The 27,768-nt window shown below is 41.3% G+C and overlaps 1 protein-coding gene across 1 annotated transcript; it reads left to right on the plus strand.

The window, feature by feature from the left end:
• The first annotated feature begins 954 nt into the window (after positions 1 to 954).
• Positions 955 to 26,602, plus strand: LOC120902990 (knirps-related protein-like). The gene is made up of 3 exons (XM_040312137.1): positions 955 to 2,130; positions 21,069 to 21,146; positions 23,151 to 26,602. The coding sequence occupies exons 2-3, from the start codon at positions 21,069 to 21,071 to the stop codon at positions 24,687 to 24,689; spliced, it is 1,617 nt and encodes a 538-aa protein (XP_040168071.1). The 5' UTR covers positions 955 to 2,130; the 3' UTR covers positions 24,690 to 26,602.
• The last annotated feature ends 1,166 nt before the right edge of the window (positions 26,603 to 27,768 follow it).

Genomic DNA, 27,768 nt, shown 5'->3' on the forward strand with positions numbered 1-27,768 from the left:
ACACGGGTTGTTTGAATGCCAATCACAAAAAGGCAATGCAGAAAGATGTGATTCAAAAAATGGCAAACATTCAACCAGCAGAAACAATCAACTAAAAGCGAAATGCAAAAAAAACCTGAGCGGTACCGGTTTAGTACAGGTAAGTTTCAGACGGATGTCTTTTTTATGTATGGCCTGTCACGAAAAGAAGGCGTTCAATAAAATCATCGAGACCCAAAACAAACTGTAAAGTAATAAAAGCGTGTGCACTCCCCGCTCGCTCGCTATGCGTTTCTTTGCCGCTTATGACCTGACACCCTAGAGCAAAGCACAAAAAAGTGGTTCAATTACAATCCAGTGAAAATGAGCGGGCTGAGCAAACATTACGGGAAAGGAAAATATTACGCCCGCAAAAATTTCATCACCAGATGTACCTGTGTACTCAGAACACATCGATATCAATACGCTTGTGACGATTCCTGCTAAGGACAGCGTGAAACGTCTGTTCGTGTTGCTATGTTCGTTAGTACACAGTCACTTCCGTAATGACGAACGATTTTTAAAATCTAGTTCGATTAGATGTATTTATTACACACAAAAAGGTATTCATCCTAGGAAAAAGCTTACATTACAAAAGCGATAGCCGAAGCTTCTCCAGCTGTTTTGCGTTAGACTCCTCCCCATTGCGCACGTGTAAACTAGCTAACGTATATGAAGATTGATCACGATTGGTGCGATTACTTCCCCTTCTTTAGTCCGTACGAGCAGCCGTCGTGTTACGATCCGCTTTCTTAGCTCACGCAGCGAAAAATCTCAAACCTCCCCTGTGTGCAGCAACATCACCATCCGAACAAACTCAGGTATTAAACTCACACGCGCACACAACACACCAACACACTCAAAGGTAACCCAACTCAAGTCACCTTTAGAAGCAGCAGGCAGAGCTTTGGCCGCACTTTGAGCCGAGATGTTTTCCAGTCTCAGACAGGGCGCGCTCACGATCGCATGTCAGTGTTGCTGCCGCCGTTGTTGGAACAACCGTCGTACTTTGCGATACCGATTCGGACCAAGCAGCAACCACGGCAGCGTTTTACTTTCGCTGTTACGATCCTTACCCTCTCGTCATCGTCGTCGCCGTGCTCGTATTCTAAAAGATCTGTTCGTGTGATCCGAGGAGGGGTGGACGCACCCCAATGCAGTGTGTGCAGTTCCGGTGCAGTTTCGATCAGTGCAGTTTGGTCAGTTGTTATCGCCGCTTCTCAGTGGAAGTGTTATGCTGCGTGCGCATGATGCTATCATTGGCCCATTTGATAGTGATGTTTCAAGTGTTCGAGTGAATTAGTGACGAGTTGTGTCAAATTGATCGCAAAAAAGAAACCTTATGCACCGAATTGAAAATTTGCATACGACAAAAAATCTAACAAGTGGCACAATTCAATCACACGCATTATAGCTGTGGGAACCGACAAAATTTGATGCCTTCGTACATCGTCCGGAACTATTAATGCTGCTTATCTTCGTGATAAAGCGCTAACACAAAATTTCAAAGCGCGAACAAAAGTGAGAAGCTGTTAAAAAGGATCAAATGATCCCGGGTGCAAAGTGGTTTATTTAAAGGTTCGCTTTTGTGTAACGAATGTTAATTTTTTCATCCAACAAGCTTCAAGTTGAACCGTCGGCTCAAATCTTCGAACTACTTCGAGAATACTGTACAAAATCAAAGAAAAAGATGGACCCGTGGCGTGTTGACGAAAATTGATTATGACAACAGGCAGCACAGATTATTATTATCCATCTCCTCCATCTTGCCTCTCGTGTGTTAGTTAACAGTGCCCCAAAAGGAATGTGTTTCATTTGTCGCCAAACATAACTAAACGGTCAAATCTACAAAGCAAACTATACCGAAAGAATGAGTTGTTTGTAGTCTACACGTTTCTCACGATATCGGTAGATGAAATACTAAGTACACGTTTAAAAAAGTGATTGTGAAATTATTTGAACGACGTGCAGCATACAACGATATTCAAAGTGCATTTAACGTAAATCAGTAGTGTAATTTGAAAACGCATCACCCCAAAGAAACGGCATCCGGCATAAAGCATTTGCTTAGAGCTTTAGGCAAACTCCCATCTCGCACAGCAGAATATAAAGGTGAGTCAGAGAATCTGTGTAAAAAAACTCTCCGATTGTTAAACTTAAATCTAACACGCGTCAAATTCGTTTGAAAATGTATAACACGCAAAATTTACCGAACCATGAAATCCTCACGATGCAACAGAATTATTAATGCATACGATGGATGAAGGAAGAAGCGTTGCAGCGTGTACTTCGTGTGGCAAAAAAATGATAAGATTGACCTCTACGTTTCACTATAACGTGTCTTCTTTTTTATTGCAAAAAAATATCAAAAGAGGCCGTGCGTTGTGGAATGTGTTTTTAAATTACATTTTAATTATGCTCAATAAACCGTGACAGACGCATTGCACACGTTGAAGCCTGTGACGCACACTTCGCTCTGGCTTCTTGTCTCATTAGCCTTTTTATAGAGAGAAAAAAGGGCAAACAACACAATAAAGCGTAGGAGGAGGGGAGGGAGCGATCAGCAATCTTTTTATCGTCACTATTTGTGTGCACATTTATAAGAAGAAATTGCAACGGTAGCGTTTTCAGTAGTCTAGAACACAACAAAAAAAGCGTTCCACACACGGCGATTGATATCGTGACAAAAAGGTAAACACAAAGAGCTCGATTCACCTATCCTGTACTACACAGGTGAATAACAATCAGCACCTGGAGTCAGTCAGAAATCGGTCACGGCTATGCAGACGGGACTCGTCATTCTTGCCGTTCGCCACTACCCTTCTTACTAGCATACGGGGAAAGTGGCTCAAAGCAGACATCCATTAGGTCGAACCACTCATCTGACAGATACGGTACGTGTGTCCACCCTTTCGCATTGCGATCGCGCTGCATCCGTGCGGGATGCAACTGCTGGGTGGCGTGCGACGATTAATGATATTGCAAAATTGCACCTCATTGTTCTCATTGGCCACTCGCAAACATCATACGCACACAAAGACGTCCGACGACGGAATTTGAGACCGCGAATAATTGTTCTGCATGGCGTATCGCGATCGCATCGCCCATAAACGCCACTACTAAGTGGTTGTCTTTATTTTGCTGATTATTGCCATTATTAATTCATATCGTTGGTTGATGATAATTTTTCATGCTTACATCGCCGGTTTCTTGTACCGGGGGTACAACGGTGGCCCAATGAGTGTCGCTGCAAATGCATTCAAATTAAATGCACAGACTTCTAGCGCACGGCACAAGCCAGACACGCTCGACCGGAAACTATTTGCCAAAAAATTTGACTTTTTGACAGCTTGTCTTATTTTTGCACGCTCTGTGATTGCGTTTGGGCGATTCTTATTTTTAAACGTTGTTTTTTTCGCGTTTAATTACAATTCCAACACTTCGTATGCATCGGAATCACCCATCAGAGTGCAACGAATAAGATGGTGTCTTATTTGATTGATGCATAACCATAGCATACATTTTGCAGGTGAATTCGTTAGATGTGCTACAATATAGGCGTTTCTTTTGTTATATAGAAAAGCAGGTTTATGTTTGCATAGACACAATTTTTTTGCGTTGCAACGAATTTTGTTGCGTTAAAGTATATGTTTCTTTTTTCTCTGGATTTCTCTTGATAAATACATTACGCAATAACAACAAATCAAATCAGATCTTTGGATTTTTGAAAAGTTTTTTTCGACAAATAACAGAAAAGTTCCATACATAAAAAAGAACTTAAACTGAACCGGTACTGATCATCCATCTGATCACGAGCAGTGATACCGAGTTGCCTCCAAGTGTCCCTATGACAGTCGATACCAGCGGTGAATGAGGAAGGGAGAACGAAACGATTAATGCTAGCTTACGAGCTGCGGGAAAAACGACAGCAATGATCCTCCTATCTTCGCGCCACGGTTACAAGCACGGAACAAAAGAAAGCCACCGTCGCAAGCCGGAGGCGTTAAATAGGTTTATTTCCCACGGTTTTTTCTGGTCTTCGGCATCAAGCGCGCGGAGGACATGTTGGCACGCTTTGCGCCTTTCCCTCTATTCCGGTTAGCGCGAGCTCGAGCACTTGGGGATTCATTTACGCTAGTCTAGCGGTATGGTTGCTGTGTGCAATGTGCTTACATGATCATGAAGCTTCGTGTTGCTGACCATGATAGGAGGAGTCACTATCGAGATTTAGTTAATTAATAGCAATACAGCACCTGGAAGGGAAACGGTGTGCCGTATCCTATATGATTCACAGGTGCAATAGTTTAACACACTGTCACTTAATTGCTTTATTCTACTATATATATACATAATTAGCTTCAATAGGAATTCGAATTATTTAGTCATTTTTTATGTTTTGAAACAAAACAAATGCTAAATTAACCATGTCCAGAAAATATGGATCACATATCTAATTGTAAAATAAAACTAAAAATACCGTAGTTGTTATATTTAGATTCAAAGCCCCAGTTGCCACCGCGTAATGTGGCTTTCTGCCAGTCAGCATATGTTGTGCTAATAGACACAACGCTCTTTACAGAATACACCGAATGGAGAAATATGAATCAAATCAACATCATTAATCAAAATATTTGTTTTATTGCGGTGAAATCAACTGATTTATACATGCCGCCTTAACGGCTGCTTCTCGGGGTGGCCATCGTATTATGGTCAAAGTGGTAGGTTCGATTGATTTCAGATTACTTCATTTCCCAATCTATAGGCGGCTCCTTTACACTCCCTTTATACCAATCCATACATTATCCATCGTCAAGGTGCCAAATCGTGGCTCAAGGGCTCATCGGCTTGGTTTGCTTTTTTTTGGGGAAATTTGATCAAGTTTTTTTACTCAATGAAACAGTTACACTTGCTTTCGTCCTTCCAAAAGAGTACATATTGCCTTCTTATATTGCGGCGCACTCTTTTTCGCTCCTTTTCAATTGCAGGTAGATTGCATAGGGGTGATCTGCGTAGAGAAAGTTAGAGCAGTACCTTTATGTACGCACTTCATCACAAACCGTGATCCATCAGCTGGGAGAGTTTGTTCGCGGTTTAATTTTTATTACCACCTCGAAGAGGCAAACGTTGCAATATACCTTTTGCACTGTAGGATCAATTTGCGTCGCTTCAACATTCCGAAGGGCGTCGGCTTCGATTTTACCGATGCCACCCGGACTGCCAAACCGCGCCAAATGACAGAGGTTAGAGGTGCGCTTGGCAAAGACGCGTGTGTAGCGACAAAGGAGAAAAAATCTTACACTTTACTGCGAGATGACTTCACCATGAGCGGCCCTTGCTATTCAACATACAATCTGATCCGTCAATCCTCCCAAGATGAGGACGAGTCGAACGTGTTAATTGAACAAAAAGGCTAAGTGAACTGAGAATGTCGTAAAACGTAATTGATTCGAGTCAAAACAAATGAGCTTTCCTTCGACGAATGACAACACACACGAGTACACTAGTAAGCGATGTCGCTCGGTGCTGCGTCTCTGGAATGGAGCTGGGGAGCCAAACGAAACAGACGTGCGCTTTATTGCAAGCATCACCCTGCGAGACACGGCAGATGAAAGGCGAATGCCGCCTTCTAGCATCGCATCAATTGCCAAGTGGAGGTCCTCAGCCACGGTCGCTGCCAAACAACTTATATTTGGAGCAATAAAATCTCAAAAGCCTCCCGGGGAAGATGCCTTTCCGTAACGGCAGCCGATCAACAGTTCAGGATCCGTTTCGAAGCTTTGTCGGCACATCAACCGTTCTGGAGCTTCTCGCGTAATCCACATTGTTTCTGATATGGTAGTTCGATTTGTTGGCCAAGCACCAAACCCAATCCGACTGACCGTACAAGTATTTTGAATAGTCATAAAATTTGATGTGAATGATGAACAGCAAAGGCATAGAAAGGGTCTTGATAGAAAGGGTTTCCACGAGATGTTCAATGCGGTAATCAAATTATTCTGGGAAACGGCTCGCGCTCACTGATCTAGGAAGACACTGAAAGAACCGTGGATTCTGATGAATAAGCGTCGAAAATGAAACGAATAACCGATTTTATATCAATCCGATCGATCCTCTGCGTTAAGACTTTCCGCGCTCACCTGCACCCGCTGACAATGTTCGATCTTGATCTTCACTAATTGTCGGTGCAAATGAACGGCAACACCGATTTATGCTGATCGTTGCGTGACGGAGGGAAAGGCCAGTGCTGGAACGTCTCGTTCTGCAGATAAAATAGCCCATGTTTTTGTTGTTATTCACCAGCTAACCGAAAAAAATGATCGCAAAATGCTATGATCATGGATTGCCTCTCAGACACGCTTGATTCACCCGATTTTGATCAGAATTTTTGTTCCAAAATTGAGTTAACTCGTGAAAATGTTTCAATACGTAAATTTATTATGCTTATGATCACAAGCTTTCGTATCGAATGATGTCTTCAGATGTCCAATTACCTGCACCGAATGGTACACATAAGAAGTAGTATCATTTTATAGCTTGTGCTATGAAAACGTTAAAAACATGTAGTATGCTGCTGTGATCATCGATATGTTGCCCATCCAAAAAGGTTGATTGCAAACTGGAGTGTAAATCTTGTGGAGAACGATGACATCATAACAAATTGTTATAATCGGCACGATTTCAGTCGATCACTGTTCCTTCTGGTTGAATAAAGAAGGCATATTGTAGGCACCACTCAGCATTATGACGTTTCAATTCATATTCGTAATGACAAACCACTCAATGGGATGCCTGTGCCCAGATGGTTAACTAATTGCTCTTATTTTTTCTTCTGAGTATAGTCATTAAGACACGACCCCATTTAGATTGGGCAAATCGAGTATTAGCGACGATAGTAGTAGCGACGATACAATTTATTAGAACAGTTTTACTGCCACTGCCGCTCTTAGTTTATATTACTCGACCTCGATAACACCTTGCGGAGAGCTCTCAAGAACAAATCAGATTGATGCAATTGCAAACTAACAATCAGTATTAGTTGTCGTTGGTTATGCAGGTCATCTTCATTCACGAAGGTCCTCTAAGGACGAAAGAGGATTGTGGTCCGATAAACATGGCGTACGTTCGATATACGTACGTGTCCGAAACTATATTCAACGATGTGATCCAGATATCTGCCGGTAGGTGCTTACCGTCGACCCATAATCATGGACACAAGCCACAAATCATACCCACGATGTGGGAGTCGCCCATTGTCATCATTATGTGATCTGAATTTTAGTTAACAGTTTCGGAAGCGTTATAAACGTATGCAAAAAACGTATGAAATGCACGATTTGTATTACATGAGGATGGGTTCGAATGAATGTAGATCGTTTATGTGTCGCTTTTTCAATTTCCCAACAATTGTGCAAACTTTGAGCGATTCGTATTTGGTCACATATACCTTTCATCCTTGACTAACATTATTAAAAACAAAACTACTTACGCTTATTGATAACTCGTTCTCGAAAGTGAATATTTTATATATAGCTATGTGTACGATGGGGCCGTCAAAGTGAATGAATCTGCCGAACTATGATTGTCGCCTGCTGTCAGTATCGTCAAATTGTAAAACAGGCTAAACGGAGGCCACCCAAAAGGTCCACTTGTCCCTACATCCACCCATCCCGTTTTTTTTTTTCGTTCGCGTATTGCATTGCATTGCAATGAATATAATAAACAATAAATTATTGTCATACTGTACGTTGCGTGCTGCGTAATGCACCGCAAGCGGGGGACACTGACGCATCAGACTCGTACAACTTCGGCCCGGTAGACAGCGTTGATCGCTCATCGAAGATCCTGTGTGCTATTCACTAGCGAACCCATACGCATGTTGTTGTGATGCACTTACTGCCGCTGACGAAGCTTACCATGCAGTGTATCGAGCGATAAATAAATAAATAAATAAAATTATACCCCTCCAGCCTGGCACAGATTCAACACAGCAAAATCACGCTGTGGTTCGGTTTTGCGCTGAAGGACATATGCTGATCATTGTTGATCGAAATTGAAAAATAAGTTCATTGTTCGTGATAGTTAAGCATTGCAACAGCGGATGCTTCTGCGTTCAACGCTTAAGGATCGTTGAAGTCGCTCGCTTTCATTTCTTGATCCATCACATTTATTCGAGACGAAAGCTTGCAGCAAAAGTAGGATTATTGGGATGAAATAAATACTACTTTGTTTGAGAATTCGATCACTTTTACTCTGCATCGTTAAAAAAAACTTATATCCTACCCTTTTCGTTTCAAAATTTAGTGCTGCGCTTGCAACTCGCACTCAGTTACCATTTGTGAGCTCGTACTGCTCCAAACATGTATTCAAATATGGCAAGATTGTAAAAATTTAATTAGCCATACTCAACGTGACCGGCACGGACGTGTGAAGGTTTTCTTTCATCTCGAGATCGACTGATTTTCTGTACGGTTTGATGGTATTTTTGTTTCACATTATACTGCACGTCTCCAGCCACAGTAACCTATCGTTCAGCTATTTCTGTTAGCACAAACGCTCAATGGGTCCGGTCGACGAGGATGCAAACAACTAGCGAGCAGCTCATGCTCATCTTCATGCCTGTTGCGCGCGATTTTTATTGCTATACTTTGTGAATTAATTTATGGCAAGTGGCAAATATCGGTGCAAACTGGTGGCACGAGAGCGGGAGGAAGATGTTGTAGATGCCTGAGGTAGAGGAGCAACGGTGGAGGCCATGGCACTTCGTGAAACGATTGTCTATAAGGGAGTTGTCGTAAAAAGGCACGTACAATGATGCAGCTCGATAATTAGCTTAACTCACAAAACGAGGACATTCGAGGGCGTCTGTTCGGTCAGGTTATGCAAAATATATCAGCAGTAGTGACAGCAGCTGTAGCCTCCCAGCCTTTCAATGGTATTATTATTAATTGCATTAAAATAGTTCAATATATCGTGCGTAAGCTTACACTTTCAAGATACTCTCAGGAAACGGACGACAAGTTCCATCAACAACCTACTATGGCTATAGATGTAGATAAAGTTCCACTGATTGACGATGATCGAGCGTTGATGACTATTTTTTTGACATAACGAAGTTGGGCTCATGGATTATTGTACGTACTGCTTCTTGTAAATAAATCTCCTTACCAGTAGTGCATGGAAGGCGAAGCACAAAGAAACGTTTTTTTCGTCTTTCCACACACTTCTGTCGTCTTTGCGCACACACTCACATTTTCACAAGCAAACTGCAAGTTGGCGATGCACATCTTGCGTCTTGTATAGAAATTTTTTTTTTTTTTATTCAGTAGGGACGGCTTTGCCGTATTGCTTTAAATTAGAGTACATATAAATATAGAAATTTTTTAATCGTGAAAGAAAGATTGCAGTACATTACCTTAACTAAGCTAGACGATGCGGTACGCCTTCGAGGTTGTTGATGAATGCTTCGTTTTCATTCTTACGGAATGGTGACTTGCTAGATGTTCCAGTCTACTTTTTTACATCTTGCTGCACCGGTCGCTTGCAGTGGTTACAGTTGCAGTTTTACTCTCTGTCCAGCACGTGTACACGATTGCGGGTGGAAACCGATATCCCGAGTAGAAGCAGCCACCATCATCATCGTCAACGATTATCGAGTTCAAGAATTTGAATGATCTAGTTCCCACGGTTTGATTGTACGGGTTTTGGTTTCCGAGGATCTCCAAACGAAGATCGACCGTGTACGATTAGTCTGCCTGCTAGGGGGGTGTTTTGTGGAAGGGAAAACTATTCATTCGGACGCCGCCTCTCGTTTGGCATCGGTATTTTGGGGTCAGTTCAATCCCGTCGCGACCCGTTAGCGATTTTGCAAACATGCAACCAGTTACTTATCTTTTCAACGATTGAGGTGCAAAGTAATAAAAAATACAATGAAGAGATAGGTTTTTTGTGCAATAATCATTCAGAAGTTGTGTAATAAAAACCGTTAAATTCAGAACACAAGTCATACATATCTATATTCCACTAGAACAATAAGGAACAATCTATATATGAATATATATATATATATATACACAATATACAATGCACACAAACACATACACTTCACAAACTAAAAACATTTAGTTTCTGTTCCACTTTCTCAGAACTATCGCTCAATTTCTTTGGCAGCATTGGGCTGATTGTAACAAGACCAGATAAATGATGTTCACTATATCTTTCCTTTTCTTTGCCCACTGATACTTAACATCTGGGAAACATGTAGGATGATGATAACTCAATCGCGTTCAGCGCATAATGACACGAATGCTGTCACTCAGAGTCTTTAAAAGTATCGGCAAACTCTCGTTAAGTGCGTACATGTTATGTTGGCCAACGACTTAATTTATCTTGCTTTATGTTCATGTCGGAGCTGTATATGAGTCTCAATATGTCTGATGCACCATTGAAACACATGCCTTTCGGTAGCCGACTTTCTTGACTGGAAACGTATTTAGCAAAAGCAAATGGATATTAACTTACCATTGCCGTTTCTTTTTTCGCGCATTCATATATTTTCTTCATCGCAGTTTCCGATTGAATATCGTACAGCAACTTACAGGTGTTGTTACGCAATAAAATGTCCTAGCTATCGTTGTGATCAAGCTCTATTTTTTTATCTCAACATCGGAAAACTTTGACCTGTGAAAATAAACCATTCCCAGTCACATTAAGTCCGGCATTTATCACCTTCAACTCGGCGCAAAGCGGCTTATTGGCGACTCGAGCATGAACCTTGAGTGCACCAACCCAACGTTGACCGACGTTAATGATCATCGCTGATATTTGAGTGATGATTTTTGTTATTAAACCAAGCACTACAAAAGTCATCAAATGCGAACGTACAACTTACCACATTCTCCCTCCGATCATCTTGTCAAACAACAAAAACGAAGAAGAGGCCAAAGTCGTGGATGTACAAGCGGAAGCAAACTAGTTATAGAGAAAGGCGAGCGAAAGGTGAAGATCACACACCGCTCTCAGGAAAAAAAAGCTTAACCGTACGCGCTTCAGGATGGGTAGACGCATGTATACCACCTCGAAAACGTACATAAAAACAACGCTGACACCTTTGGTAAGAGAGTAACGATTTAATAGTTTTCGTCGTAATTATCATGTTTTTCCCCAATACGTACCACAGACATAGCTGTCCGCCCACCAAACAAGCACATTCAATCGGAGTTCCCAAGACGCATTGTTAAAGATGTTGATGTTTTTTTTTTTTTTGTAGCGGTATTTGTCTCGTCACACTTTTGCTTCCCCATCTGCGCCCAAGTGGTTTCCCTAATGTTTCCAAAGGTGTAGTCACCCCGTTGGTTTGAGGACCCCTTCATTTATTCCCAACACTTGTTAGCTGTCCGAAAACGTTACAGAAATGTTAAAATGTAGTTTGATTTCGTTGTACCGATTTGAAGACAATTTCATTTCCTACGCGCTTCACAATGTCATATTGAATGGCATAGCACGGCAGGGTATATAATCTGTGTCGATGGTGTTTACAAAACCATGTGTAATGGTATGGCAAGAACAAGAACAAGCAAATAGTTATTTTTGTACGTTTATGTAGCGTTATACATTCCCGAAAGAGAGCAGCTTCAATCAAAGTGTTGTTTGCTTTTCTTCCATGAATGATTTCAATGAGCAGTTAGACAACGAACTTCTACTGAGTCTCGCTCGCGCTCTCTTGACATTCGGCCTATCAATAAATGCTTCTCTTTGCGCTCGACACGATTGATCGCTTACGCTTCAGTAGCAACAGATTTTCGTAAGCTGTCGAACTTATGAATTACTCCGTACAATGGAAATGTTGTACACTTGACAACTAAAGACAAGCTATAGCATAAGATGCAAGAGTTTGTAGTGGTTATTTCACCAACAGCACTTGTCAGCACGTAGATGTCTTCATTCGAAACGATCAAAGACATATTCCGTTTACGAGGTGTGGAGGGAGGAGGGATTCATGCTGCCATGCAGTTGTAGAAAAACAGACGTTAATGTAAAGAAGTCCACTGGGACTCTTTAAAAATGGCGCACCTCATGCATAACGCTCAATCAAGGTCGTTCGGATGATTGAAACATTTGACCGTATCTGTCCGCCACGGAATAACCACTAATTACCTGTTAGTTACGTGTTTTGCTGTGGTTGCCAGAGCTTAGTAGCACAAATGAAAAAATAATTTATTTCGGATATATTGTTTGGTTCCCTTTCGATTTCAATTTCAAAATTATCTGTTTTCAATTGTTCCGTTAACTGCAACCTCTGTAAACGGAATCCGAAGCGTGGCCGAAATGTTTCTACATGCCAACAATTAAAAATAACAGATTTGAAATTATTGTCACTCGAGCAAACCGGATCGATTTGTTACTTTCACGTCGCATATTTTACGTACAAACAGACCTTCAATTATCTGTTTCAATACTGTCTCTGAGTAGCCCGAAGCCGCTGTAGCTCACATTTGTTCAACTGAAGCGGCAATGGTTTGCCACCGGTTGTGCAAACATTTGGTCGTTTCATTTTTCAATTACTTGTAAATCATAGTTTATTTGCGGTGTGTTGGCATAAAGGTTACTCTAGGAAGACCGCACCTTCCATAGTACTCTTTCGGCTCACCGCTACACCGTTGTTCTACGCTGTTCGCCAAGAGGTGTTGAAATCCCTTTTCCCTCGCTGTCTTTGAGGAACCTATCGCGACAACTACCGTGAACATCACTGATGACAATAACGATTGCTGCTGAGGGTGCGCAATTTTCAATTACACGAAACCGCAAAGATCATCTTCAGGTACGCCTTGAACAGCGGCTGTCGCACACGCAATGGAAAATGACTTATGTGCTCATTATACCACTAGAAAATGGTTCATCCTTCTATGCTTCGTAATGCAATGTCGCTCAGTTCCAACGAATTCGTTCCGAAACCTATAATTTAGCTGGGTGCTCTACTACTTTGTTTGTGAGTGATTTGCAGCAATTCTTTGCGTACAAACCAGGGATGTTCGTGTAAGGCAAGCATCTATGATGACTGTTTTTGAACCGCGTTTAGTTCGTCAATGTATTTGTGTAACATCGACCATAAGCGACGCAATAGGCATCTTGATGCATTTGCCTTCATCTTGATGAATTTGTCTTAAACTAGAGCATATTTAAACAAATAATTAAGAAATAAATAAAAAAATACAAAATTACTAATTTTATCGTGGGTACAAAGAATTGTAAAAGTTTGTCACGAATAACCTTTTGCCGCTTTATATAAATAATAATAGCAGTCAGTAATGTTTATACTATGAAAAACTATCCAATACAACCTATTGCATGAAATTAATCTTCACTACCGTAGGACTCCCATCTCACATGAGGCAACAGATATCGTTTGATTAATTAGCAGTCGCACTCGTCGAACCTTGAGAGTCAGAGTACAGCAGTTGTAGATTTCCTCCGTTCGATTTTATACACAATGGAATACGGTCGCCAAGAGGATAGTTCGATACCGGTAGCATGCATTAGAAGGTGCTTCACAGACATGGTTGACTTGTGTAGCGGTAAGAAACGTTGCCTGGCGGCACTTGAAGAGGATGCTTTTAACATCTGTCAATGAGAATCTCTGACCAACTAAAGGAAATGCTGTTTGCACTGTTCTGTTTACCACAAAACAGTGCACACGAGACACGAACTAAAGGGTCGTCTTTGTTTGAAATCCATTATTACGTTTTCAATTTATTTAGATTAGAACAGCTCTACGAAGAATGGGAAGGTAAATAGTTGCATTCGGCTATTTCTAACACGCTGTATCCGACAAACAGACGTGTTGCTGAGCAGCAAGCGCCTTCGTTAATTGCATTTTACCGCCAAGTACGGCCTTCTTTCAAATCCACTCCAGTGCATGCAGCGTGATTGCAACCAATGCTAAGATATTGTACTATTCATCTGCCATGAATTCAGCCTGATTGGAGCGTGAAGCTCGCGTGCTAAAATTAGTTCAATTATTTAATTAAGGTTCGATTGATGCTACCCTGCTCACAACGCGATTAGTAACTCCCAGTTCCGCATACACACCCAACTAACCCGATCTTACACATCTTACAGTAGACAGTACAAATGGGATACACAATTTAATGCCAGGGAGTGGCACGGGTTGTTTAGGTTCATCGTTTCACTTTCGTTTCATTCTTTCTTCGATTTGATTTACATTCAACAATAGCAGGTTAATTGCATAATTAATAGAGCTAATGTACAAATATCAACCATTTGTTTACTTCCTACTCTCTTATTGCGCCCATTGTTATGCTTGGATGTAGCACAACTGTGGAGACAGACTGAGACACACAACCTGTTGCGATCCTTCGCGATGTGCTTCGGCATCAAATCTATTCGTGAGCTCACCGGTCGTCCGAACTAGTTGCATGCAAACGGATGAGTGCTTTTGCCTTAACAAATTTTGCCAGGCGTAACAAATCACACTAAATTTTTACCAGTTTATGCTTATTTCTCAATTCACCAGCATTCAACGAACTCTAGGCCCAAATGATCTGTATACCAAGTTAGGTGGGATTGTACTAATACTCAGGCATTGTTATTATTGCGCAAACATCAACGATACTTTTACGCTCTGTTCTTTGCATTGTCTTTGTTTTTCTAGTGTGTTAGTTATTTTAATCGGAAATGTAATTTGTATCGCTTTACGTAATTATTGTAACATATTTAAATACATAGTCAGAAAAGATTATACTACATCAACACTTGTTTTGCAACACATTTCCTTTCTAATCTATTCTCGTTGGAGTATTATAACTATCATTGGTTAAACGTACATACTGCACTACCTATAAATCGTCAACTAATGATATAGGTTCAATGGAAAATTGTCAAGATTCTACGAGCGTAGAACACGTTACGATATAAAACAAACGAAACCTTCACTACCGGATGTGTTCAGCTTCCCTGCCGATGAAGCATCTTTAAGAGCAGCGCTGTCAACGTGTCATCAGCCAGCGACGCAACAATGCGATAGTTTCCCGCTTCATCTAGATTAGTTGATATGAGAAAAATCATTGAAAAGTCACTCGCTATTGTTCCTACCGGAGGGGCGACACGCTGCGACACTAATGGACACCTTTCGACCGGAAGGTCAGACGACGAACGAGGTTAAACAATGCATTGAATGGGAACGGAAAAGTTGCTTCAAGAAACGAAACCCCAGAACGTTCTCACTTTGAGTTCGACTACAAACATCACCTTCGTTGTCGATGCACTAGAATCTGCCTGCCTACCCGAATACCTGTACACTCCGTAACAGATTGACCTTATCGCGATAAACCGCTGACAGCCGGTCACTGGAATGGGATTTGTGCCATATTCTCTGCTGCGCTTATCACATTCGCGGTGTATTGCAAGCGAATTGCCACAAATCCTGACGGTGTGTGGTGGAGACAACTGCAAAGTAGAATAGCACGAACATGAATGCACTATTAATTTGCGCCGTGTGCACGAAATGGAAAATTAAACTATCACATCCATGACCAGCACCATCGTCGCGCCGGGTTTGGAACGTTTAGAGTACGATCGTCTCTTTCCACCGCTGCGTTGCTGCTGCACTGGGTGCAGCATCCGGCCTCCGTTCCACAACACTGCTGATTGCCCGTGTGTGTATTGGAGACGAAAACGAGACAAGATGACCGCATACCTGTGTTCTAATGGCATCTACATGACTGCCGGTGGGTCTGCTCTCTTGTGCCCGGACGATACGGGGAAGCTTCCGCCTGCTCGTATTCAGCCGCTAAAAACTGAAAGAGCGCTGCAGCCGGATACAATCAAACGAATAGAAAAAGAGATCAGTTCTGCGCGAATAATAATACGGTAATGAAGAAATAAACACGATTTTCAGCGCGATAGTTTCTCACGAAAAGAAACCACGAGGGTGTGAGATTAGATCTTGTGATTCACCGGCCCGCTAGCGAAGCGTACTCGCTACTAATACACCAACACTCTAGGGCGAGGGGATTCTACTCGAGAGCTACTAACTACAGCGAATCTCGACGTACCACGTTCCAAACTCGTGTGCACGGTGTGTACCTTTGCTACAGTTCGAATGCTAAGTATGTGTCATTGCATCTTGGGAAGGTATTAGTGTAAGCGATTTCTGTAGCACTTGGGTATGGGGCGAACCGTCGATTGACTCTTCGCCAGTCATCATCTGTTGGCATCGCTTCCAAGTTGGAACAGCAACGAAAAGCCTCCGCGATCGACGACCCTGTTACAACCTTTTGCGTAAATGTGTACGGATATTTAGAGGGCAAACGGCCGAACACAGGTTCACTCGTTTTAAGGTGCTACGTTGCCCTTTTTTACTTGTTTTTTTTTCCATGCATGTTACCACTTCACCCGGTTGAGCTACAAGCCGGTAACGGAACAGAACTGGCTCAAATAAATCAAACTCCATCGCGGATGGCTGCCACGCGGGCTATAAAAATGCACTTCCTCCTTCCCTCTCCTGCCGAGCATGATGGGATTATGATGATCTCACTGATCTGCTTGCTGATGCCCAACACCATCTCGCACTGCAACACTGTTCTTCCGGATGGATGGATGGATGAATAGTGTTCTGTTTATTTTTTTTTCGCTCTCTCCTTCTTTTTCTCTGTCTGCTGTTTTGCGTTTATTGGATGAATAATAAGGACTAGCGGCTCGTAAAGACGGAATTATTCACAAATTATTAAGCGTCGAACGCAAGAATGCAAAAACAGCAATTAAATGCAACACATCGTTGAAGCTTTGTGAAAGTATTTTATATCCCACAGCTGTTCCCGTGCAATAAACGCTCGATGACAAGCAATTTGCCAAATAAACCTCAACGAACGACACGGTGACATTCGTAATTGTGTTTCGGCGTTTACGTACTATCCCAAACGAAATGAGAGCAAAAGAGCATTGGCAAGGCTTTGGAATTTGGCCAAAACTCTGAACGCTAACTTGCTTCGTCATGTTCGCAACCGTAAGATGCAGAGCTTTGTCCCCTGTACGCTTAACATAATTTTGATTTCACATTTTTCGGGAGGTATACATCGAAACATTGCAGCAAGATACACATCAAATAGTGTAGTTCTTCTTTGTAGAGATGCTCCCGTCACGTTTATCTCACGCCCTGTTCCGTTTTCGTGTGCTTAACCGAGCAGTTGGGTGATGACAAATGGATCGCTCCTACGGAATTGTTCCCCACCTCAGTCTATTTAACCAGCCTCGATCGATGCATCATCTGACTTGACTTATCGGAATCGGATCAATCAAGGCTATGTAATAGGAAAATTGCACTAGCCCCTTAGGATTTACCGGAACAACTGCCATGAGAAATGAACTTTGAAGCAATTTGTCATATTTCATTTAGGACATTTCGTAAAGTTGAACAATACTTAACATTTCTGATGGTAGGGTATTATATGTTGTGTCATTCTTTTCTTTCCTCCATAGTTTTCACTAATGTATCGAGTCTATTAGACAGCATTTTTCATCGATGCTTCGTGAACTATGATTTGCGTTGCAGTCTTGCAGCTGCTTATTGATATAAAGTTATAACAATCTATATAAACTATTTCGTTTGCTTTTGGCAAAACTTATGTCAGGCTTGGCCAGCTTAGCCGTTTAATCGTTTGGTTATTTGAGCAGTATTTATTACCAATCGTCCTACAAACCATGGGACGACAAGATGGAAATCAATATACGTTATCAACTAATTGCATTACCTCGCCGTTGCAAGCAATTGGCTTTACCGAATTGTAATGTTTTAAGGTGATTCTGTTTGGTAATTGGGTGCGGCGTGTGCTCACTTGCTAACCATTCATTCTTTAAAGATACACCTTACGCACTAAGGCAAATTAGCTTGTTGCAAACCCTACAGCTGTTTGTTTACATTGCATGTTTCTCCCCTCGCTCATTTCTTCGTTTTCATTTCAATCTGACCATTCGGGCAGTTTCACTTTCAACTCAACTGGAGCGCTTATAAAACAACCCAACCTTGATACAGTTCAAATTGGTTAGTTCCGTTGCCAAGTTTTCCTCACTTTTGCTCCATTCTTTCATTCTACTTGCGTTCCAGTTAAGTTGCGCCGTTTAATGTTTTTGCGCGCTTTTCTAGTACTCTTTTTGTTTGCCACACTCGTTCGTGAATCGGTGCTGCTCGGTTTACTACATTGTTCACGGGCAAGACAACCGATTTATCTCTTCTGCACTCTCGCTATTTTGCGCGACGCCTACACACTCCGAATGGTTTGAGCTAGGTCAGGTACGCTCCAAGCTTGTCTCTGATGGGAAGGTGAGTAGTAACTTGTCTCGTTAGTGTTCGAATTATGTCAATCTTATTCACTCCTACACGTATCCAGTGCGCGTGAAATCGGCATTGTTTTGCTGTCCGGCATTTACAGGCCCATGCAACTTCTTTCCATTTACAAAAAGACAAACCCACTCCTTCTTCTGCCACAGAACCATAGGGAAGATTTGAGATCAAAGAATTGAGCCACCAGTTTGAGCATTCGCGTCTTACTATGAAGTTAGGATGGTGGATAGTGAATAAGAAAAAAAAAAGATTCTTTCACGTTTACTCGATTCTTGTAATGGACGGTGCAACTTTCGTCTCTTACCTCGATTGAGTGCCCACCGGCAGCGTTGAAGCACGTGCCTGTGCACGAACACGAGAGCCATCTGAAATAGAGCGTAGCGCCAAACTGCTACAATGCGGCCTCGATCGATTGCGCGAATATTCAAATCCAACGCTCGAACGCTGACGGAATACGAAACAAAACGGTACAGTTGCGTGTCCCAAAAGGGTGCGAGCGAATGTTTCGTCAACGTCATGCTAAGGCCGGGTAAATGTTGGAGGACATGCGACGGTACAGGTTGTTGTTTCTAAAATTGTGCTCCAACCTTGAAGTTGAGAGATGTACGGTGACTTCAGAAAACAGAGAATTGATGGATCATTTTAATTCCGTCATGCAGCAGTGCCGTGCACAAATGCATCATGGTAGAGGTTCGCTCACCTTTAAATGCATCATAAAATACATCGACAAATTTTACCCCAAATCCATGCGGTTTTATCTTGCCGCCTTAACACCACCATCTGAGACGAGTGGTCGTAAAAGTGGCAATTAAAACCACATTCTGACAAAACTGTGCACATTAATGACCGAACGAGCAAGTAACCGAAACAACTTATCATATAACCCCATCCACTTCGTTGAAGATAGTGTGTTCGAGACTTGATTTAGCATTCAACTCGTTATTGGAGCTTTTATTCCGATAGCCAGAACGAAAACACCCTCGAGTTTTGGGGCAATTCGCTAAACTTAGCAACAGGTCTTTTTTCAGCCGCGATTCAACCTAGCTCATGCATCATTGCACTGGTTCTTCCGCGAGCAACAAAACAAAACCAGCAATGCCACTCGGATGAGATACAATGCAGCGATCGTGATATAAATTTATTCCTCTACTAACACTTGGGAATCCACAGCGCCAAACGCGACGACGATCTGTGCTGGGACACCCATCTTGCCTCTCCTTCCTTCGGTCCGCGAGCGATGCACGAAAATGAATTATTTTAGCACGGTTTATGACTTTTCCCACAAGCAGTTTATCACGCCTGACCAGAAGGAAGATGCTGAGCAGTGCGATGTAAAGAAAGGATAATCGGAATTGAAAGGCTCACAAATGTGGGACGCGATTGACGGTTGCGGTGCCGTGGAAGGTGTGTTCCGTTTATGATAAATAGCAGCACCGACTGAGGACGACCATTCCAACAGTTTCCGTGCGAATGCTCACTGGCCAAGCTTTATTTTGGTTGGATAAGTGGCATAAAATTTAAATGCATTATCATAATATACCATGCCAGCAATAAAGCTCATCGAAACTCATTAGAATGCAGAATTTTGTGGCCGACCAGATTCTTCAACTGCAGTAAACATTACCGCTAAATATTAACTGACGTCGAGTCGCTAAGCTGATAACAGGAGCAATATCATATTTGGTCTCTCCAATGAGTGCAAAACTTCTCAATACCATTTTTTGTCCAATGTTTTGTATAGAGGTTTAATTACCTGCACTGATACCTGCACAAAACAAAATCGTAAGTATCATCCAAGTAAAACTATTTGGCGTTTGTTAATGTCCACGTGAAATTAGTCTTATTGGCATAGAGATGCTACATCTATAAAACACCTCCCAAATTAGCAACGCTTGCACATATGCTTATGTGTTGCATAAGCAAAGCACATCGCAGATTCTTCAACTGAAAAATCTGCTCGCGGCTTATTTCCATCGTGCTATGATAGACTCACTTGGACAGGTCAATGTAAGGTCGCAGCCGTAAAACTCAATTATCTCTTTCCCGGGCTGTAAGGGTAGTCTGTTTTGAAAATATCATACTTTTAGCCGCACTTGTGTGCCATATTGTTGATAACGAAACGCGCATTTTATCAAATGCTGCAACATTCTACAGAATTTTGGTGTTAACCATTCAAGAAAAATTTTGAAACTCAAACCGCGTCATAATGTAAGATCCATGTGGTAAAACGAGACGCTTGTTTATTCTTTGCAACTTCCAGCGCAAGGTAATTAAGTTCACCTTTTTCCCGGGAAACCCCTCAAACCTCACATCAACCCCAGACCCCCACCTCCAACGTTACCGGTTCCAATGGTTCCAATCGGTGTGGACTGTGCAAAAATGGAAGCAACAATTCTGAACTCGTAAACAGTAAATCATAGGATAATGCCGGCTAACTGGAAACGTGTAGCAGTGCAACAAAGTTTACTTTTTTTCGCATTTACGTGTACCAGAGGATTCCACAAAATGTATCTACTACCACTTGAGCTTTAGTTATTCTCGGTTAAACTGATGCTTCTTCCTCTCCTCGCGCGTTTTTTTATATGCTGTAAGACGTGTTGGATCGTTTAAGACCCTATTTAACCGAAACAACAAAAAACAAAATAAATTTTCGTTCTAAATATTTATTCTACCCTTCTGTCTTTCCTTTTTCCAGATGAATCAGCAGTGCAAAGTTTGTGGCGAACCGGCAGCCGGTTTTCATTTCGGAGCCTTCACTTGCGAAGGTTGCAAGGTAAGAAGCTGTTTTCTTGTTTCATAATAATGGTGGGAACAACAACCTCATTCTGCGCTCTGCATCTAGTACCGCACAGTAATGCATCAGCCGGAAGAAGTACCCTTCCTGACGTTGGTGGAAACGCTGCACTGCTTGGTAGTGTTTCTGTTCAGCCGTGTTCAGTATAGCTTCTCGACATAAAAGGATCGTCAGCGTGTTGTTGTTCAGATTAGGCACACTCTCCAGCAAATTCATTCCATCCACCCAAATATCTTGTTTTATGGGATTGCCAACGATTGTGGAAGGGCTGATGAATCAGCATCACACTGCGGGGCATTGAGTGACAACTCATTGCTCAATGACTCTGGTCTACAAATATCACATCGTAAACGCTCATCCCGTGCAACACCCACATACATTTTGTCACCAAGGGAACATAGTTATCCACGCTTAAACAGATCGCAAATAAGTTGCCAATCGCTCGCGCACTGCAAGTTTAGTGGCTGTATTTCATTGTGTGTATGGTTCCTGTTAAAGATTTAGTACAAATTCAAAGTCCATGATTGAAATTTTACATTACTTGTTTAGTTACTTGTATATTATAACTACAATTCTTACTGTACGGCTTTATCAACAGTTTGCCCATTCACTGAGCGTAAACGGATTCAGATACACCGATCAAGAGGATAAGCCTACATTCATTTGCTGAACAAGGAGAACAAAAGTTGCGACATCGCGTTGGTTTGCTCTAATGAAGGTTATATTGCCGTACGTTAAAGGTCAAACTAGACAAACGGACTTGAATCGATCGAGCCTCAGTGATGTGGGCTATTTTCATAAATTTCAGCGAGTTTCTTTCGCTTGCGGCGATTTCTCAGGGATCGTGTTAAAACACAATTGTTACCGTACTTTTCGCAGGTACGATAGAGCAGGTCCGTTCTTGAAATTCACGAGGATGGGGGTAAAGCGTTGCTCTCTTTTTTTTTCTCAAGTTAAATTACAAATGACAAATCAGTCCTAGCCTACATTAGTCAACCGCCATCATCGTTTGATGAGAGCCGATCGAATGGAAGTTGAAAAAGCAATCAAACTTGCCGTTGCAACCAGATTACCTGCTGTGTGATTCCCACTCATCGTTTTAACATCACGTATTGCCACGACCCTTTAGATCAATCAGATTCAATGCACGTGGTGAATGCAATCGAATTGTTTAACAGTGCTCACACAGTGGGATTTCATTTCACACCGAATATCTATGTAAAATGTAGCTCTATTTCTACATCTATTGTGACATTACCCAAACGCAATTTCAATTTTTATCTAATATTAAAGCACTCTCGATCATTGTGATCTTTTGTAAGTTAGCAATAACCTGCCACGTATTGCGTAACCAACACATTCAAGTCATATCAATTTCAAGTACAACAACAAATTTCTTCCGCGATGAACATCAGATTGTAGAACAATTTCTGAACTTCTACAAGAAGAAAAGGCTGATGACAGCTTGATTTACTCCGAGTATGAACAGTACTTTGCGTGATCATCAACTGAAAAGCGTGTCTCTAAGTACATTCGCAATTTTCATTAAGCAATCGTTCTTTTCCACAACGTACAGATCCCATTACTCAAAATTATTGAACTAGTCGACTGGTCACGTACAAGTGCATACGAACAAGTGCATAAACACTTGCTTGCAGTTATTTATATACAACAGGTTACATTTGTAAGCTAGTTGTTGATGGACGTTTCTCCCATCATTTCACTTATTTGGTATGGTATACTGCAATGATCCTTAGTCTTCATCAAGAAAAGAGTTTTACTTGTTCATTTCATAATATATGTTTTTGCTGTTCTAGTTCCAGTTTTTTTTTCACTAATTCATACAAATACACCACGATACAATAATTAAGTATCTAATCTAATAATTGATGATTGCAGAACAATGCGTCACCATTATTATCATATGCATTGCAAGTACATATGTAACGATTTCGTTTGTTTTCCCTTTTATTTTAATTTCAGTCTTTTTTCGGCCGATCATACAACAACTTATCTTCGATCTCGGAGTGTAAAAATAACGGAGAATGCATCATTAATAAAAAGAATCGAACCGCCTGCAAGGCGTGCCGCTTGCGCAAATGCCTGATGGTTGGAATGTCGAAAAGCGGCTCTCGTTACGGACGTCGGTCGAACTGGTTTAAGATCCACTGCTTGCTTCAGGAGCAACAGCAAGCCGCTCAGCAACAAGGAAACCATCAGAAACCGTCACAACCAGTCGGGATCCATGCGGGAATGTTTCACGGGGGTTATCCTCATGGCATGTATCCTCGGCCACCATGCACAAAGGAAGAGCTGATGCTTCTCGGCCTAGAGGAGTACAGCAAGCACCCATCTGCATCGCCCTCCGTTAGTTCTCCTGATAGTCACAACTCGGATAGCTCCAATGAGATCAATGATCGCAGAAATGCGCTACTACGGCAGGGTAAATTGCACGATTCACCAATCAACAAGGATCTGTTCCTTCCACTGCCGTTTGGTGGACTACCATTGATGCCGCCTCCTGGCTTCCTGCCCTCGTCACATCTCATGTTTCCAGGCTTCCATCCGGCACTTTATTCCCATCCACAAGCAGGTCTGCTAAAGCCTGCTGATACTCATTTAACGCTTCCTAGCTCACCCCTCGCCAATAACAACAGTCGCTTTACACCAAATCACAACACCGATCAGAGCGTCCATCCGACCGCGGGATCCGGTAATGATAACGGAAAATCCCCAGAGTCTTTCTCAAAACGCTACATTCTTGATCAGGTGCTCGAGTCACAGCGTTGTCCTAGTAATGGCACGACAGGAAGCGATAAAGACGAACCTGAATCGGAAGAGGTGGTTCCTGCAACAATGACTCCTCCACGGTCTCCTATTGTGTCTGCTCCACAACAGAACACGATAGTGCGAAATTCTCCGACTCCTTCCAGCCATCGTATTCAACAAGACAATCCTATAGATTTGAGTATGAAAACGGGAAGCAGTTGCACTTCCGCTGACGAGCGCAGATCTTCAATGTCCGGTGCTGAATCGAATGGTTCCGATGATGAAGCTAATGCCGACAGTCGCCCGTCATCCGGAATGGACAAGTATAAATTTAACTTGGCTACCACAGCAATCCCTGTAGCTACCAAAAACATTTCGGCCACCAACAATATTAACCATCATAACAACAACAACAACAACAACAACAGCTTCAGCAACAACCAAAATCATCACCATGATACAGTACATCATTCTCCACGCCCGTTGTCGGTATCGCCATCACACCCGGTACAGCCTCACCGAGTGTCCCCAATACGATCTGACTCTCCGCGGCACTTGCAACACCATTACCAAACCCATCACCATCATCAGCATCTACAGCAGCAACCACATCGTCAACGTCACGCTCTTGCACATCATGTTGGAAGTGGAAGCGAGTCAGACCTCGAGCCAGAGGAAACCGAGTACGATCGTGAGGTTAAACGTATGAAGCTGCAAGGTACCACGCCGTTGGACCTTACCACTAAGGTTTAAGCTGCCCAAGTTCGAAGACGCTTCCCGTATATGTTGCCGAAGTGAATGTTGTGGTGCAATTGTTGTTTAGAACTGTCGAGTATAGCTAAGTGAAAATAATTGATGATTGATTAGATTTTGTTTCGCAACAAGTGCAAAACATCTTCTGCGATACATGGGAGGTAGCCAGTTGCCTAGAATAATAAGTGTATAGTACAAGTGAAGTAGCAATTGTTTTAACAAAATATCGCACGATGAATATCAAAACAAGCTGCAGAGCATTTATCAGCAGTTCATTACCAAAGATCGACAATGGTTCGATACAGATGTTCATGTTTGTGAATATTGTAAATATTTTACATTGTTAGCTATAGCTGCAGACACTAAGTGTGTCCATATCAATAGATGAATAGTAAAATCGTGCGGACAGTAATAATTTGCAATTGCAAATTCAAATGCATGAAGGGAGAATCCCATGACATAAACGACCATTTTTTGGTTCAAGCATCAACTTATATTCAAGTGGGATGTTTTGTTGTAAAAACTCGACGATTCTAAAACGCCACACTTGATTTGTCAAAGTGAGTTATTGATTAAAAACAATGTGCCAGTACATGGAATGTCACCTGTAGATTACCAGTCAGATATAATCATTTTGGCAAGGCAACAAACATTGGTCAGTATTAATGATGATTCGATTTAGGTCTGCTGACAATGGGATGAGGTGAACGCCTCGTATCAATATAGTCAATTATTAGACTCCTCTACTTCCAAATATTTCTGTACATTCAACATTCCGTTATGAAGACGGCACTTTTAATGCGTGAAGAAGCAAGTTTGCCTTTGGTGGGTGGCTCTGAGTAATGTAATAAACGAGCCTGTAAAAACAACGAAAGTATACGGATATTTAACGCCAAAGCAGCTACCGGAATTCCTGTGCCACAAATACTCCAGAAAAAAAAGGCTTCTGGTGCTACTCAAACTGGTTTGAGACAGTGGATCCCATCATGCTTCGCCTTGCTTCTATCCAACAATGTACATGCTGGGTTGAGTGTCGATCAAATGCATACAAATTAACGACCGCTTTTCTTTCTATATCATCATCATTTTTCATTTCGTCTCGTAGGACTTCAGTTTCTTTCCCCATTCCCGTACTGCCTATGTTTGAGCAGGAAAATATATCGTTACCAACTCTTTGCACCAAGCCTTCGGCGAGTTCAACTTATTCCTAGGATCTAAAAAAATGCCTTCGCAATAGTTATAATAATTTTGTGAATATCTTACCTACGTCAATCGAATTAATCCACAGTTTGGCGCAGTTTAACATTAAAAGCATTCTTTGTGGCGATTATTAAAACGTGCGTTTGTCATAATATCGCTATTTTGGAGAGGTAATTAAAATTCGTGCAATAAAATTCCATAATCAAAAAAGTTATTCTTTCGCCATTTCTATACAACATAATGTAATCAAATATCTCAAAAGTATGATCCAAACATTTTCACACTATAAACATCTACTTAGCTCTTTTACTTTCCATCTATTGAAAAAACTTTATTTATTAAACTGCGCGATTGTTCTGTTAGCTGCTAAAACAGTCGATAACTAATCGGTCCTATTTATATTAACATGATTTGTCCTCACACACCTTTACAAGACGATGGTAATGTAATGTTTGTTTTATATTCAACCTCAACTGGTCCGAATGGTCGAATAACGTCAAGCGTGGCACATGCGTTGCATACGTATAGTTAAATTTTTATATTAATTCTTTTAAGCATACAATCAAGTCCACGTTCTGATAAATTTATTTTAAATTTAGTAAAATAAGCTAGATATTCAACATGTTTATATGAATGAAGAACACAGTTGTGCATGTCATAAGAATAGTAACACTTAAATCCAATAAATCTAAAATAATTAAAAACATGAAAAACAAAGAAAAGACATTTATTAAGAGTACCACCAAACTTCATCCGAAATTAAACTGTATTTTTTTCGTTTAAGTCTATAATACATCATATATGAGCATAATTTTGTATACCACTACCTTGCAATCTATAAGAAATGCAATCAATTCCAACTATTACTTACTCTCGTTGTTTAGGTCATAAAAACAACGATTAAAAAGTGTCTTACTTTGTGGACAGGCAAAAAATAAAGATGCTATAAAGTTCAATTATGCTTGAACATATTTTATTAAAGATCATCTAAATGGAATACCACAGCACACAGAAATTCAAGTGTTTTTATACTCATTTACAGTATAAAGAGCTTCGTATTTGTTTCACCGTTTCCTACAGGAACATAGGCAGACTGCCAAAGGTAATGAAAAAAGAATACCGTTTATCCGGTTGGGTGGCATAGGTCACATGAAATTAGGCTCCGCTTTTGGAGCTGTAATCTACACAGTGTGTTTTTGACTGTAATTCCACGTAGCCAAGGTGATTCTCACGCACTTTGAGGCATTTGATGACCCACGACCGAATATCAGATAGAAAGAAAGATGATGCCAGTGACAACATTTTCTTCATCCGTGTGCAATAAAGAAGTAGGTATTTATCTCGGCTCAAAGTACACTACACTTCGGACTCATTAGCGATTTAATATCCCCCACTTTCATTATCGAAGGAAGTCATGAAACACTTTCGAATGATCCAAGCATCCCAAGGTTCGATTCAGTTTACATTTACGAGCGGATATTGTGAAGATCACGTAGATGAAAAAGGTTAAAATGAGACGTTTTCTAACACGTTTTCTTTACCATCTCTAGTAGTGTATGGAAATTTAAGAAAGTATTTTAGATAAATCAAGCTTAATTTAAAACGATGTTATAATTCGAAACACACACCAACAAAATTTTAGACTTGCAGACATTCAAGATATTGATGAAACAGCAACAACGAATAAATTTCCATTTAATTTTATCGACGTCAGTACGAGGATAACTTTAATGCTATCTTTCAAATTCAATGTGCCTTAGAAGGAGTAAATTATTCATTCCTTTAAGACCAAATCATACGGCCTGAAACAGTAGATAGATAGTGGATAGTCAACTTTTTTTTGTGTACTTTAGAAAAGGATCAATATGAGCCTACATGA

This window comes from Anopheles arabiensis, chromosome 3 (genome assembly GCF_016920715.1).
Source record: "Anopheles arabiensis isolate DONGOLA chromosome 3, AaraD3, whole genome shotgun sequence".
Taxonomy (NCBI): domain Eukaryota; kingdom Metazoa; phylum Arthropoda; class Insecta; order Diptera; family Culicidae; genus Anopheles; species Anopheles arabiensis.